This window comes from Ziziphus jujuba, chromosome 6 (genome assembly GCF_031755915.1).
Source record: "Ziziphus jujuba cultivar Dongzao chromosome 6, ASM3175591v1".
Taxonomy (NCBI): Eukaryota; Viridiplantae; Streptophyta; class Magnoliopsida; order Rosales; family Rhamnaceae; genus Ziziphus; species Ziziphus jujuba.
Genome location: NC_083384.1, coordinates 8,605,045 through 8,621,179, shown reverse-complemented (window position 1 = coordinate 8,621,179; position 16,135 = coordinate 8,605,045). Strand labels below are relative to the sequence as shown.

Sequence of the window (16,135 nt, the reverse complement as noted above, 5' to 3'; positions counted from 1 at the left end):
CGACCGAAATTCATGTGCCGGAAACTCAACCTGGATTCTCTGAAAATCAAATGTGTGAAAACAATGTGCAATCTGCGGAACATGATCATGATAACGAGCACTTCGAAATTAATGATTTGAATGAATATCGTGGACATGATTATGATCAAGATGAACAATTTGAGGTTGAGGTCAACACTGATCGTAGTGAAGATGGGTTACGAGACATTTTACATACCCAACATTCGGGACTTTCAGCTGGTGATAGTCCACATGGTGAGTCTCCTTATGGTAGTACTCCAATTGATAATGTGAATGATGATGTGCTTGCCTCCTCCTTGTACCGAAAACCATTTGGACCTTCGACAGGATTCGACGGCAACCATGGCTGAACGTAGGGTCAACCATCGCTTCTCATCCGTCAATGCCCATGAAATCATTCGAATCAACCAAATCTTTGCGAGTAAGAATGTGCTACAGAAGAAGATTAGTCTTTATGCACTAAGGAGAAACTTTGAATTCAAGGTCAAGAAGTCGGATAGAGTCCGATATGAGGTTGTATGTGCAAACGACAATTGCGTGTGGCGAATGCGTGCTACCAAACTACATGGTGATAATACAGAGGCCTTCATGATTAGGGCCTTCAAAGATGAGCATATTTGCTCTTTAAATATCATGAAAAGGGATCATCGTCAAGCAACAAGTTCAGTTATCGGAGACATCATCCAGCCAATGTTTGATGGGATTTCAAGGCAATACAAACCTCGAGATATCGTGCATGACATTCGCTCTAATTACGGAGTAAACATAAGCTACAACAAAGTATGGGCCGCTAAGGAAGTTGCACTATCGGGTTTGTGGGGCACGCCAGAAGATTCATATGCAAAACTTCCTTTATGGAGTCACGTTTTGAAGAGCAAAAATCCGGGCACGTTTACTCGAATTGAAACTGATGATCAAAACAGATTTCTATATTTTTTCATGGCACTTGGAGCTAGCATTAGAGGGTTCCAGCATATGCGGAGAGTCGTAGCTGTCGATGGAACTACACTGAAGAATAGATATAGAGGTTTGTTATATATTGCATCATGTTTGGATGGGAACAATCAAATTTATCCACTTGCTTATGGAATAGGCCCTGGGGAGACGGATGCGGCTTACACATGGTTTTTTGAGAGCTTTAAAGAAGCATTTGGGGATGATCCGAATATAGCTTTTATATCGGATAGACACAAGAGCATTGCAAAAGCAATACGTACAGTTTTCCCTAATAATCACCATGGCCACTGCACATATCATCTTGGTACAAATTTACGTGCTAAGAAGTTTAAAGGTAATGTCAACGCGATTATATCAACTTTTAATGATGCAGCTAGAGCATATATTGTTGAGGATTTTGATAAGGCCATGCAGCTTTTAGAAGGGGTTAGTATTGAAGCTGTACAATATCTCAAGGATGCAAGTCCTTCAAAATGGGCTAGATCACATTTTCCGGGCAATAGATACAACATAATGACAACTAACATTGCAGAAAGCATGAACTCTGTGCTTATTGATGCTAGGGATAAACCTGTTTTGCCATTACTAGATCACATTTGTGATGTCTTGCAAAGGTGGTGGTATGAACGTCGAACTAACGCTGCTGCAATGCAAACTCCTATTACTAATTGGTTGGAAAAAATCATGCAGGACCGCTCAAATATTGGCAGAGGCTTACGTGTTATGCCAATGAACTTATATGAGTTTCAAGTTGTTGGCCATGGCATGTTCGTTGGAGTTGTTAACTTAGAAAATAAGACGTGCTCATGCAAGGAATTTGACATTGATGGATTTCCTTGTGTCCATGCAATTGCAGCATGTAAGCATCGACATATTTCTCCATATTTCCTTTGCTCGACGCATTACTCAGTTGACTCACTCCGTTATGCATATTCGGAAACCATATATCCACTTGGAGATAAATGTCAGTGGCATGCTCCAGATGATGTCATAAACCAGGTTGTACTTCCACCTCAAATTGGCAAACAGTCAGGAAGACCGAGAAAGAAGAGGATTCAATCTCAAGGAGAGGAGCGTCATCAATATAGATGCGGGAGGTGCAAACAGGTTGGTCACACCAGCCGATCATGCTCCGCCGCCGTACCTCTTGATAGCACTAACAACCAACAGCACCACTGAAACGAACTCCCATCAATCGCATGATGCTATATTCAGACAATGAGGCCATGTTATGTGGTATGCGTGTGTATGAAATGTAGTCAGGAATGCAATTAGTTGGTCAACCGTGTAACATGTGTTTTGGCGTAATAGACGTTGGCTTTATGTGTTCTTTTATTGTCAAATTCATCTGTCGTATTGTTTTGATAACATATCATTCCATCTTCAATTTAACTGATAACAGTTATTTGTATGTTTCTTACTATTGCATGGATGATATTACTGCCCAATGGTAATGACCAATGCATCATCGGTAATTTTGCCAATTTAACTGATAACTGTTCACCCTCGGTAATTCCCGAGTAAATCGTCGGTAACCACCAAATTCCCTCTGGCAAATTTACCGACAGTTTCGTCGGTAAATACCGAGGGTCTACAGTATGGCATATTTTGCCAATTTTTTTGACCCCACAAGGCCCCTAAGTTGTGTTGAATGAAAAAACATGATAAACATGGATTCTATAATTGTACTAAGGAGAGAAAATCAAAAAATTTCATAAAAGTGTATCAAAAGTTTGCAAAAAAGTGATGACTGTTCACCGTCGGGAAATTACCGACGAAACTGTCGGGAAATTACAAATGCCCTTTGGAAAAATTACCGACAGTTTCGTCGGTACTTTCCCGAGGGTGTACAAACAGCATATTTTGCCAATTTTTTTGACCCCACAAGGCCCCTAAGGTGTGTTGAATGAAAAAACATGCTAAACATAAATTCTATAATTGTACTAAGGAGAGAAAATCAAAAAATTTCATAAAAGTGTATCAAAAGTTTGCAAAAAAGTGATGACTGTTCACCGTCGGGAAATTACCGACGAAACTGTCGGGAAATTACAAATGCCCTCTGGAAAAATTACCGACAGTTGCGTCGGTACTTTCCCGAGGGTGTACAAACAGCATATTTTGCCAATTTTTTTGACCCCACAAGGCCCCTAAGTTGTGTTGAATGAAAAAACATGCTAAACATGGATTCTATAATTGTACTAAGGAGAGAAAATCAAAAAATTTCATACAAGTGTATCAAAAGTTTGCAAAAAAGTGATGACTGTTCACCGTCGGTAAATTATCGACGAAACTGTCGGGAAATTACAAATGCCCTCTGGAAAAATTACCGACAGTTTCGTCGGTACTTTCCCGAGGGTGTACAAACAGCATATTTTGCCAATTTTTTTGACCCCACAAGGCCCCTAAGGTGTGTTGAATGAAAAAACATGCTAAACATGGATTATATAATTGTACTAAGGAGAGAAAATCAAAAAATTTCATAAAAGTGTATCAAACGTTTGCAAAAAAGTGATGACTGTTCACCGTCGGGAAATTACCGACGAAACGGTTGGGAAATTACAAATGCCCTCTGGAAAAATTACCGACAGTTTCGTCGGTACTTTCCCGAGGGTGTACAAACAGCATATTTTGCCAATTGTTTTGACCCCATAAGGCCCCTAAGGTGTGTTGAATGAAAAAACATGCTAAAAATGGATTATATAATTGTACTAAGGAGAGAAAATCAAAAAATTTCATAAAAGTTTATCAAAAGTTTGGAAAACATTTATGACTGTACACCCTCGGGAAATTACCGACGAAAATGTCGGTAATATTTCCAGAGGGCATTTTGTAATTTCCCGACAGTTTCGTCGGTAATTTCCCGACGGTGAGCAGTCATCAATTTTTTGCAAACGTTGATACACTTTTATGAAATTTTTTGATTTTATCTCTTTAGTTTTCATTATAGAATGCCTATTTGCCATGTTTTTGCATTCAACACACATTATGGAACTTGTGGGGCCCAACAAATTGGTAAAACTTGATGGACTGTACACATTCGGAAATTACCGACGAAATCGTCGGTAATTTTTCCAGGGTTTATTTGTTGGTTACGAAAAAGCGTTTCTGTAATTACCGATGGTGAATTGGGAATTATCGATGCACCATCGATAATTATCTTTCCTTTAATTTTTACCACAACCGAGGGTTTTTTTTTTTATCTTTTATCTTTTATCTTTTTTTTCAACGGTTGTCATTAGTAAAGATAGGTTCAGCATATTAAGATAACATTAGTATAACATTAGTATAGACCGTCATAACATTAAACATACGATCTACATTGAAAGTTTATTAAAGTACAAATCAACAGCATATTTTTTTCTAAAAAACATAATGTCTTGCGGACCAAATGAAGGGTTCTCCTCACTACTCATGTACTTAATAAATTTCAGAGCGTAGACTCCACAATCACCCCTGCAGAATAGCATTAATGATTACCATTAATGAAAACCAACTACGTGTATTTTCACACGTAACCACAATAAAAAACAGCAGCAATACAAGTTGTTTGAAATGACAACACATTCATACCCATTATCTTGGCGGGGTGCATCTTTGATCATGGTCATCGTGAATGGATCTAAAGTGGGAGACACATCCGGATTCTTCCCTTAATATCCCCCATCCCTCAATAGGTAAGGCAGCATATACGCAAGGCATTCCGCATTCTTCAACTCTCTATTCTGGACATATTTATTTCCCATATTTGGATCGTATAAATCAATATGTCGGGCCTTCAAGTCCACACATGCTGCCAACCAATGCGCGCCTCCATTGTTGACAGGGATGTACACCTGCAAATTAGAACATAACCTCATTATCCACAAAATGGGAAACTTAGTGAGAATTTTTTTCAATATATGTATGGACTTACATAATCACATATCCGCCACGACACACTAGGTTTGGGTGACCTCCCACGCACATAGTTACAAAGGGTCGCATCACATGAATATGTGCTACGAGATGCGCTCCATATGGGATAACGCCCTTTGATGGATGACTGCCAAATAATGAAATATATACAATATAAAATATCATCAATATAACATTAAGCAATGCAGTAGCATCCCATCATCTTACCCAAAATAACACGTCTAATATGGCACAGGTGTTGGTGAACATCTTCTCATTATCAAACCGTCTTTTTCGTATGAAATACAAAATAGTGTCAATATGCTGCAAAACCACATTAAAGGAAATAAGTAACAAGTGTGAGGTGATAAATAAAACATCATTCCAAACATAGGACCACAATGATTTTGCATGAACATAAAACATATAACTTACATCGGAATTCAACCATCCTTCATCGGTCAGTAGCTCAGCAAAAAATTCCTTTCCCACCGTCATATAAGATGTACACACGGTTGCTTCCTTCGGTGCCACCCTATACCACTCATCGAACGCCCTCTCCTTTGATGCATCAATAGGTCGAGTAAGATTAAATTTGACCTTCTTTTTACACGGGTCGGTGTAAGGAGAGATGACGCGATGTGACTGGTGGTAAACTCGACCGAATCGGCTTGTATCACCAACGTTATGCTTCCGATCTTCCACCTCAATCTCAGCTGATTGGTCATGATGTGGACTGTCAGCTGAAGCACCGATATCCCACCCGAAATGTAAAGGCCGATATGGCACCAAAGCCTAGGAATCCTCCACATAGGGTCCTCCAGGTACGATAGGCTCAACCGGTGTATTACAATCATCATCCTCTTTCCTACCATTGGAACCGTCTATGGGTGCATCAAATTCTTCAGCTTGCTCTCCAACAGACGGTGCCACAGGGGATGATGGTCTAACCGAAGATGACGGTGAATGGCTATGCATATGATGCTCGGCCTGCAAAACACAATGATTATTTTTGCAGTTCCCAAACTCTAACAACAAATAATTGCTGAATTACAATATGTAATTTAATAATGCTGAAGCACTAAAGTAAAGTATACTAAGTTGTCTAAATGATACCTGATGCTTTTGTTGGTCAATAACAGAACTAAGCATCTTCCTTAACGCTGCCATCTCTTTATTTAATTCATCAACTTTTGCCTCCAAGCAAGCAAGCTAATCATTATCAATATCCAAAACATAAGTCAACATATATTAGTACAACATATGAAATACAAATTTGCATGCAAGTAACAATTGCATACCCTGAAATTAGAATCTGGAGGGCCACTAGAATGCTCCCCAGCTTTGGATGCATCTTTAGCTCTAACATCTTTAGCGCCAACTATTGGTGCTACAATTGGAGGTGACGTGTAGCGAACTTCATGTATGTCAACTGCTATTGTTCGCCAGTAATCCATAGTCTTTTCCTCATCGGTAGCATCTAACGTCCAGTGCACAACATACTACATGCAATGAAGAAAGGAAAAAAAAGTAAATTTGGAAACTGACTATGGTAATGTAACTTGAATGTAGTCGTACCATGTAGTCTAAACAAAATTTGCCTTACACTGCTATTGGAGGAGAACCAATTATGGACAGCAAAATGGTTCGGTTGCCTTGGAGTATGCCATCCAAGGATCCTCGGACAACGGGTTTCCAACCGGTCGGCAAATTGGTTACCAAAATCAGGGATTGCTTCAAACCCCCACACCTACAAAATACAAATTATAGGTTATTAAATATAAATTTTAAGTAAACGCTACATGTATTAAATATATTACCGTACCTGAAACACCAATGGAAAACCTTTTAGGTCATAATACTGTGATATATTCTTTACTGCACGTCCTCATCCTCGTAGCTGGAATGCATTGTGGAATGAGTTGATCGTCTCCTTGTAGCTCAGAATGCCCCAAGGGTAGGAATTAAATACGTCGAGATCAGCAACCAAATCAATGAATTTTTTTTTTATTTGAACCTTCGGATCCATTCCGAGTACACCATGAACTAAGAAATATAGTAACGCAATTCTAACAGCATCCCAATCATCCACAAAAAGTGTATCCTTGAATAGTCGTTCCAGTTCGGGCGGTTTCAAGTCACTCCTGTCATCTAGCAACCTCGTGCGCAGCTCATTTCCTTTGGAAATTTGCAAATCATACATCGAAGGGTACCTACAAAACTTTAACCCACTAATGAGTGCGAATTCCCACTTCGTAAACCGCACTGCAGATCCGCCGAAGTTAAACTCCAGTACTTCTGGATTGTTGGACTCAACTTGTCTGCAAAGCAGGTGATGCACTAACTGACCAAAGAACCGGAGGTTCTTCATGTCAAGTAAGTGTCCAAAACATGTTTGTCTATACTTTTCGAGCTGCTCACTTATGAGGACACTTGTAATTACTTTGTTCGCCCCTATTGGATTCCCGAATGAATGTGCCCTACCTTTATTTATATCGGCATCCTGCAACATCCGTTCCTTTGGAGCATCGATGGGCTGCAATATAAATTACATAAATGGAACTGACATCAACGATTTAATCATACCCTATTTTTCCACCCTAACTTGATAATAATAATTTCCAACTAAATCTTAAGACATATGGGTTCACATTTTTGAACTGTCGAGAAATTACCGATGAAACCATCGGTAATCAACCTACAATGAACTAAAAAAAAAGCCCGATGGCCTATCGGCAATTACCGATGGCCATCGGGTGAAGTTTTTCTTCAGTTTTCACATTCATGAATAAATACTGTCACATGTCTTATCATTTACTGCACAAAACAACCTAAATGAATATAAAACTTACCGTATCAGATGGGGGAGAGGAAAGTGGAACGTGCCCTCGAAGTTTGGTGCTTTCCGTCTCAGATTTGGATTTCTTCCTAGTAGTACGTTGACGCTTAGAGTCGGGTGCTGCTGCTGTGCTACCACCGCGTCTCTTACTTTCCACCTTCTTAACTCCCTTCTTCGGTTGACGTCGCAAGTTCCTCTTTGGTGCCATTATAAAGTACAACCTACAAATGTACATTGACAACATTAATAAACTTTTATCTACCTTTAACAACATTGTCAACTATGTATACATACATGTATAAATATCCGCAATCCTCAATTTCATACGCTCTCTTCCTAAGGATGGGTATGTTGATGTTGCTGCTTGTAAGGGTCCTTTTGGTCTTAGTCAACAACCGTTAAAACATATTACCTTTATCTAGACAGGATGCTTTTATGCTTTTTGGATCAAATAAACGCCACCCTAGTTTTCATACATATTTGTGACCCAAAATTCATAATATATTTCATTATTTTGTATATGAATACAAGGAAAAAAATCTAATAGGGAATTCTTGACGGTATTACATTCCTTTATGAATTACTATTAATTTCTCTCTCTCTCTCTCTCTCTCTCTCTCTTTCTCTCATTCTTTCCCAAAAAATACCCAAAAAAAATAATCATAAAGTATTTCTCTCATTTTTTCTCTAATTAATCTCTCTCTCTCTCTCTCTCTCTCTTTCTCTCTTTCTCTTATCTTCAATTCTATATATATATCTATACCCAAAAAAAAGCATTTTTTATAAAAATTAAAAAAAAAAAAAAAACGACGTGTCGTCTGGGTGTTGTCCATCCCAGACGACATGTCGTTCAATCCATCTTCAACCCTTGTCCGGGTTGACCCGAACCCGCCTAAACCAGCACGACCCGATTCTTGACCCGTTTATTTCTTCCACCTCCGGCCACCGATCAAGGCCAAACCGGTCCTATTTTTTTCCTCTCTTCATTTCCTACTAATTCCCAATATCAATCTATCCTAAATCTTCAAAAAATAAACCCACCTAAACCACTACCGACCCGATTGTTCACCGGCCTATTTCTTCCACCTCCGGCCACTGATCAAGGCCAAACCGGTCCCTTTTTTTCCTCTCTTCATTTCCTACTAATTCCCAATATAAATCTATCATAAATCTTCAAAAAATATAAACACAAAAATTATAAATAAAAACCCACTCCACGGCAACGAAAGAAATAAACATAAAGCCAAATCCACACAAAAACAACCCACACCGGTCCCACGGCAACAAATAAAGAAAGAGATTCAACCAATTACCTTATTCCCTGTACTGAGATGAGATCCTAATGTTTGCCTTTTCCACGACAGCTTCGGTTTGGTTGTTTGTATTTGTGTGTTCGTGTATAAAGCCGTTTGTTTTTGTTTGGTTTTAAAAATAAAAGGATATGTAAGTAATTGTTTTTTGTTTGAGGGTTATAAGGGATATTAAGGGGTAGATCAAAAAATAAATGAATTGAGGGGGTAAAATTCATGAAGCTCGGTCCTACAGGGGTATTGGGCCAAATTCCCCTATATAATTATATTCGTGTTCAACTAATTGATTAGGCCATTTATTAACGTACACTGAAAGACCAATGCTTGAACCTTATCAGGATATCAATGAAAATCTAAATACACTGCGCCCAATTGCCTAAAATGGTAAACGACATCCCCTTTCTCTATAAACACCAAATTACAACACACAACAACTTATAAAATAAGATAAAATACAATATTTAATCAACAATAAACCTCCTTGACTTTTTCCAATCAATACAACGTTGACCATTTCTTCTTTGACATTATCTTTAATAGCAGCAAGGAGTCAAATTACATACACAATACAACTTTCATATATATCCTAGACCAAGTAAAAGAATTTTCCAAGCACAAATTATTCAAAACTAGCCAGCTACTTATAGCATGGATAATATCTTAGCAGGTTGAATAGTTTCACAAGTAATGGGCCCCTCAATCATCTTCTTAAGCTCATCTTTGAACCTCTTCATGTCCAACAATGGCAAACAAATTGGCACAATAATCCCATAATCCACATTGTTACTCTTGTGGTGTTTATAATGTGTCACCATAGGATATGAACCGGGATTTCCAGCAAACTCCGCGCAACCCCACCCTAAATCCACTTCTGCGAATCCAACTTTTGTCAAATCCGAAATAATAAAGTTCCTTTTGATCTTATAACCAGGAGGGTTTTTAGTTACAATAAAATTGGTAACCGATCTTATATGATCTTCATCCATTTTCGACCTAGCTTTCTTTAGCAACTCCAATGCATATCCCAGTGGATTTTTGCACAAAACTCCAGCCATTGAGATAGCATTTAGGAAGAAAACTGCATTGCCATAGTAACCTAAAGGCAGATTTAAACCAAAGTTCTTGCCACGGCCATTGAACGCGCATGTAACTTGAACAACCTCCTTAGGATCCAAATTTAGTGCAAGTGTTCGACATTTCCATATACAAGCTGTTATTAACTCGAAACGAGAGCAAGTAGCAAGGTGTGGTGGAAGATGCTTTCGAATGGCATTTATTTGATCAGGACCGAATACGAATGAGAGATGGGCTAGGTTTGTCATATCAATATCTAGCTTAGCATCATCAATATCTCGTTGGTATTCATGGTGTATACGAGTTACTCGTGGCGGTTTTTGAGCTTCTAAGAGCTCTCTATGCCACACAGGCAGAACAGATGGGTGTTGTGCACCTCTTGCCATCTCCCCGACTGCATTCATGAACTGACCAGCCCCAAATGCATCGACCATCGTGTGGTTATGACGTGTTGCCACAATAAAACCCCCACATCTTAGACGAGTCACCTACATATATTTTTTTTAAAGTCTCTTTCAATCTTGCATGGATATATAGAAAAAAAATTAAGAAAAGCAAAATTAGCAACAAATTTAAAAAAATATATCCATTATATATTTTTCTCGTCGATGCTTTTACGGTAAATCTTTTATCAGGAAAAAAAAATAAAAATCAATCTTTCCTTTTTCCATAACGGTTAGATATATATATATGTATGTTATACGACTCAATGAAAAAGTTAATTTAAACATATCATGAGGATGTAGATTCTGCAATATGTTGTAGGATGACTCCTACAACATGTTGCGAGATGTTATAAAATTTGTATCCTCACGGTGTCTTCAACTTAGTATTCTCATTGGATATATTTATATATAGTAATCCTCTGGTTTAGAAATTCTGAACAAAATTTTGTTGGAGCAAAATATCATATACTAGAAAGAAAGCAAGAACAAAACAAGACTAACCTGTATCAACCACAAAGGACCATCGATAACTTTATCCGAGCCAGGAACATGATAGAGAACCTCTTGAAGATATGGAAATGGAGGTTGAATAATTTTGTGGCCTAGTTGCTCAAGCTTGACATCGGCATCAGCCTCAATGAAATACACTCCTTTGGCATTACAATCCACCATAAGTTTGCCATTGGAGTCTTCCTTGAGCCGTCCAGCTAACGGATAGTAATACACAAGTGCTTTACCAATTGCTTCCCTGATCACCTTAACGGGGTCTTTCCCTTCCATTGAAGGACTATTCTTGTAAAACCAGACTGCAACAGTGTGAAGCCTCAAGCCTTTCTGGTTATCAACATCCGAGAGTTTCTTAACTTCATGAGGTGTTGGCTTTGAAGGAACAATTAGATCTGGCTCACGCCTTTTCACCTTGAAGGTGAGGTTGGAAATTGGTGTTACCGTTTCCATGGTATGGAAAGTTGAGATGTATAGAAAGCAAAGCAAAGAGGAGAGGGTCAAAGAGAGAATGATATTTTCATTTTGTGGGAAATATGTGTTTTAGAGTTGATACTTATAGATCCAGGAATCTACCTCTCAATCCCAATTTCAATAGTAAAAAAATTATACATAAGTCGTATGTTTGAAGTATAATATTATAAATAGTACTGCTAGTGGGTCTTTTATTTATTTATTTGTTCCCTAGATTAAGCAAAGGGATTATATATATGTATATATGTCTTACCAAACACATATCATAATTAAGGTCAGTATGTATACAGTTGAGGTTCAAGAGTGACACTTCCATGGAAGAGTATAAATTAGAGCAAGGTTTGAAAAGTGATAAGTGATTTTGATGAAAGTGTAGGATAGTTTGATACTTACACAAAAGGAGAAATTAAATTTTACTTCTTTTTTTTTTTATTTTTTTTTATTTTTGGTCAAGGATAATTCTGATATACTTGCAAATAAACCATTTGACAAATAAGATTGACCGAATGCCCTCACATTCATATATTTGAGGCTGTGGGTTCATGTTACACTCTCTCACTTAGATTGAAAATGGGTTGTAAATTGTAAATCCAGGCTATGCGTTTTCTGATTAAATAAAGAAAACCTCAAATTCCCAAAGTCAACGAATCGTCATTTTAAAAAAAAAAAAAAAAAGTCAAGCTGTTTACAGATCAGACAGTCTGTTGCTTCGGAGGGTGATCCAACCTTTTTAAATAGGGAAAAAAAAAAAAAATCTCGTCAAACCATCAATTTTCTGAATTACTCCTCTTATGTATATATATGAGAACGAATGAGAGGATGTGATGACAAAATGAACTTATAAGACGACCACACACTGCACCTTGTGGAGGTATATCTTCATTTCCATGTTACATCGGACAAAAATATTATATATAATCCATTTCTAAAATTTTCTTAAAATAGTACAAATTAATGTATTTTATTTATTTTTTAAAATAATGCATAGTACCGTATTCTTTACACAATATTTTACATATATTTTTCAATGCGTATATAAATTACTGAATGTTTATTTAAAATGAGTATATATCCATACACACATAATATATATATAAGCTAATATATATTGAATGAGAAATTTGAAATTTTAAAAATGCAAATAACTTATTAAACGGATATGGTATGTATTGATATACAAAGTGCAACATGTTAATCTATTTTTGATTAAATTCAACACGTTCACAAAATAAATAATCTGATTAACATATAAATATGCCCAAATAATTTTATTATAATTATAACTTCTCCAACTAAATTAATTTATATTTTAATTTTCTTTTCCTATCAAACAGGTGGTCATAATTCATAAATTTGAATAGGTTTGATTTACGGGTAAAACCACTCTAATTCAACCAAACTTAGTCAAATCTTTTTTATATATTTTTTTAAAATTTTGAATATATTGTAATGTTTGACAATATATATATATATATATATATGTATATATAGGTCGTCGGGATGAATCTCAACACGAAAAAGCAAACCTTGCAAATCAAAGTTGGGAATATTATTCTATTCGTGATTAATTAATATACAAATTATATATCAACATTGAAAGATCAATCAGGATTAAAAGGGAAACCGAATTGCCTATTGACTACGACCATATGGAAAACCACATCTCCTTTCTTTGAACACCAACCGACAACACAAAAAACTTACAAATTAAATAAGATACAAAAAAATACATACTCAATCAACAATTAATCTTCTTTGAGTGTTACATTTACCCAAAAAAAAAAAAAAAAAAAAACTTCTTTGACTTTCCCATAGACTACAACATGACAATTTCTTGTTTAGTATTCATTTAATACAATAAACTTTGGCATCATTCAAGAAGGCAAATTATTACTTTTCTTCCTAGACCAAGCGAAAGGATTTTCAATATATCTGCCTTTACCAAACACATTATTAAAATTCCTAAAGCATGGATGTAATCTTACCAGGCCGAACCGTTTCATAAGCATTATAATTAGGCCCCTCAATCATGTTCTTCACCTCTTGTTTGAACCTTTCCATGGCCAGAAATGGTATACACATTGGCAATATAAACCCATCCTTTTTGTTACTACCATGGTGCATATAGTGTGTAATTATAGGATATGAACCGGGATGTCCAGCATACTCCGCGTAACCCCATCCGAAATCAACTTCTCTAAATCCAACTTTTGTTACATCCGAAACAATAAAGTTCCCTTCAATCTTATAATTTGGCGGTTGTTTAGTTGGCAATAAAATCGATAGCTGATCTTATATGCTCTTCACTCATTTCTGACCTTGCTTTCTTCAGCAACTCCAATGCATATCCCAATGGATTTTTGCATAGAACTCCAGCCTTTGAGAATGCATTTAGGAAAAAAACTACATTGCCATAGTAACCTGAAGGCAGATTTAAACCGAAGTTCTTTCCTCGTCCGTTTATTGCACATGTAACTTGAACAACCTCTTCTGGATCCAAATTTAGTGCAAGTGTTCGACATTTCCATATACAAGCTGTTGTTAACTCGAATCGAGAGCAAGTAGCAAGGTGTGGTGGAAGATGTTTCCGAATAGCCTTTATCTGATCCGGACCAAATACGAAAGCGAGATGAACTAGGTTTGTCAAATCAATGTCTAGCTTAGCATCATTGATATCTTGTTGGTATTCATGGTGGATGCGAGTTACTCGTGGGGGTTTTCGAGCATCTAAGAGCTCTCTATGCCACACAGGCATTACCGATGGGTGTTGTGCACCTCTTGCCATCTCCCCAACCGCGTTCATGAATTGAGCAACCCCAAATGCATCAACCAGCATGTGGTTTTTACGTGTTGCCACAATGAAACCCCCACATCTCAGTCGAGTTACCTACATTGTTGTATAATTAAGTCTTGATGTATCTAAAGAAAAAGCTAAGAGAGGCTAAATTAGAAATAAATCCCATTAATCCATATATCCATATCTAGTTTTCATATATATATATATATATATATATATATATATATGTGAATGCCTTATATAAGACAACATTTTGTGGGATAAAAATGTTGAATAACATATCATATTATCTGGTGTGAAATATCTATTTTAGTTTTATATGTATATATATCATCAAGCTCATAATAGGATTGACTTGATAATTTTAACATCAAATTTATTTTTATTAATTCATAAATTACATTAAATGTTAAAATTTAAAATTTAAAAAATAGTTGAATATGAATTTAATAGCATTTTAAAATTCTATTTTGAAAATATAAATTCTGTTGGAACTTATTCATTAATAAATTTGATTTTATATCTTATGTAATTCAAAAACTAAAAAAAAAATTATGATATTAATTTTAATATTAAAAATCTGATCCTCGGAGATCATTTCTTGTACCAATAATTTTGATAAAGATTTTTAACAAAACATTTAAACTTTTAAACTAATATAATTTAATAATGAACGCATATGCTCATTTAGTATCATATATATAATTTATTTCCATTTTATAAACAATATTTATTATATTTACCAACAAACAATATTTATTATGATAAAAATAATACAAAATCTCAAATATTCTCTCTTATCATATTCACTTAACTTTTACCATGGTGGTCGAATATATTCATATAGTGGAAGGAATGCAAAAGCAAAAAGATAGATACTGACCTGTACTAACCACAAAGGACCATCAAGAGTTCTTCAGAACCAGGAATATGATAGAGAACCTCTTGAAGAAATGGAAAAGGAGGTTGAATTGTTTGGCCAAGTTGTTCAAGCTTGACATCTGCATCAGCCTCAATGAAACTCACTCCTTGGGCATTACAATCCACCATAAGCTTGCCATTGGAGTCTTCCTTGAGCCGTCCGGCTAGCGGATAGTAATAAACAAGTGCTCTACCAAGTGCTGCCCTTATCACCTTAACAGGGTCTTTTCCTTCCATTGAAGGACTATCGCTTTTCTTATAAAACCAGATTGCATAAGTTTTCAATCTCAAGCCTTTCTGGTTATCAACATCTGAGAGTTTCTTAACTTCATGAGGTGTTGGCTTTGCAGGAACAATCAGTTCTGGCTCACACCTGTTCACCTTAAAGGTGAGATTTGAAATTGGTGAAACCATTTCCATGGTGTGTGTGTGAATAAACTTGAGATGTATAGAAAGCAAAGCAAAAGAGGAGGCCGAAAAAGAGAATGGCTCTCCCTCTTTTTTGGTTAATTAATAGGACATATGTGTGTTTGAGAGTTGATACTTATAGAAAATATCTCATAAGTGCTGCTCAGATAATGGGCCTTTTATTATTTATTTTTTCCAGAAACTGTTAAGTATTTTTCATAAAGCCGTACCAAACACATACCATAATTAATCTGTTAAGTTTTATTATTTTTTTAATATTTTAAAGTCAATAAATTTTTGAATATTTCAATATTTTAAAATTTTATCTTCATGTAATTAAATTTTAACAAACATTTATAAAATATTAAAATCGAAGTTGAATACCCTTAACTTATAAATACATTTTTTAAAAATCTAAATATTCACCTATGTTTTTAAACTCTTTTAGAGATTTATATGATGTAATTCAGAAATTGAAGGATCATTGGTA

At 36.1% G+C, this 16,135-nt stretch overlaps 3 protein-coding genes and 1 pseudogene across 3 annotated transcripts; all 4 read right to left on the bottom strand.

The window, feature by feature from the left end:
• Positions 1–4,628: 4,628 nt before the first annotated feature.
• On the bottom strand, positions 4,629–6,214 carry LOC132803981 (uncharacterized). The gene is made up of 6 exons (XM_060817854.1): positions 6,174–6,214; positions 5,989–6,084; positions 5,308–5,862; positions 5,101–5,196; positions 4,892–5,020; positions 4,629–4,811 (listed from the first exon to the last, which is right to left on the bottom strand). Exons 3-6 carry the CDS (start codon positions 5,368–5,370, stop codon positions 4,629–4,631), a joined length of 471 nt encoding a protein of 156 aa, XP_060673837.1. The 5' UTR covers positions 5,371–5,862; positions 5,989–6,084; positions 6,174–6,214.
• A 544-nt stretch (positions 6,215–6,758) lies between these two features.
• On the bottom strand, positions 6,759–7,928 carry LOC132804345 (uncharacterized). The gene is made up of 3 exons (XM_060818627.1): positions 7,725–7,928; positions 7,357–7,408; positions 6,759–7,085 (listed from the first exon to the last, which is right to left on the bottom strand). Exons 1-3 carry the CDS (start codon positions 7,917–7,919, stop codon positions 7,024–7,026), a joined length of 309 nt encoding a protein of 102 aa, XP_060674610.1. The 5' UTR covers positions 7,920–7,928; the 3' UTR covers positions 6,759–7,023.
• A 1,465-nt stretch (positions 7,929–9,393) lies between these two features.
• On the bottom strand, positions 9,394–11,615 carry LOC132804277 (alcohol acyl transferase 1 allele RGa-like). The gene is made up of 2 exons (XM_060818450.1): positions 11,043–11,615; positions 9,394–10,583 (listed from the first exon to the last, which is right to left on the bottom strand). Exons 1-2 carry the CDS (start codon positions 11,496–11,498, stop codon positions 9,663–9,665), a joined length of 1,377 nt encoding a protein of 458 aa, XP_060674433.1. The 5' UTR covers positions 11,499–11,615; the 3' UTR covers positions 9,394–9,662.
• Positions 11,616–13,052: 1,437 nt separating this feature from the next.
• Positions 13,053–15,753, bottom strand: LOC132804274 (methanol O-anthraniloyltransferase-like; annotated as a pseudogene).
• Positions 15,754–16,135: the final 382 nt, after the last annotated feature.

Bases quoted from the DNA above. Each gene is read 5' to 3' on its own strand.
- LOC132804277 (XM_060818450.1), bottom strand. From the start codon at position 11,498: ATGGAAACGGTAACACCAATTTCCAACCTCACCTTCAAGGTGAAAAGG. The intron at 10,584-11,042 runs GTTAGTCTTGTT...AAATATATGTAG, and splicing joins GTCCTTTGTGGTTGATACAG to GTGACTCGTCTAAGATGTGG.
- LOC132804345 (XM_060818627.1), bottom strand. From the start codon at position 7,919: ATGGCACCAAAGAGGAACTTGCGACGTCAACCGAAGAAGGGAGTTAAG. The intron at 7,409-7,724 runs GTAAGTTTTATA...TTTATATTGCAG, and splicing joins CCTCTCCCCCATCTGATACG to CCCATCGATGCTCCAAAGGA. The intron at 7,086-7,356 runs GTAGGGCACATT...AAAGTTTTGTAG, and splicing joins GGATGCCGATATAAATAAAG to GTACCCTTCGATGTATGATT.
- LOC132803981 (XM_060817854.1), bottom strand. From the start codon at position 5,370: ATGACGGTGGGAAAGGAATTTTTTGCTGAGCTACTGACCGATGAAGGA. The intron at 5,197-5,307 runs GTAAGTTATATG...GTGGTTTTGCAG, and splicing joins AAGGATGGTTGAATTCCGAT to CATATTGACACTATTTTGTA. The intron at 4,812-4,891 runs GTAAGTCCATAC...TCTAATTTGCAG, and splicing joins CGTGGCGGATATGTGATTAT to GTGTACATCCCTGTCAACAA.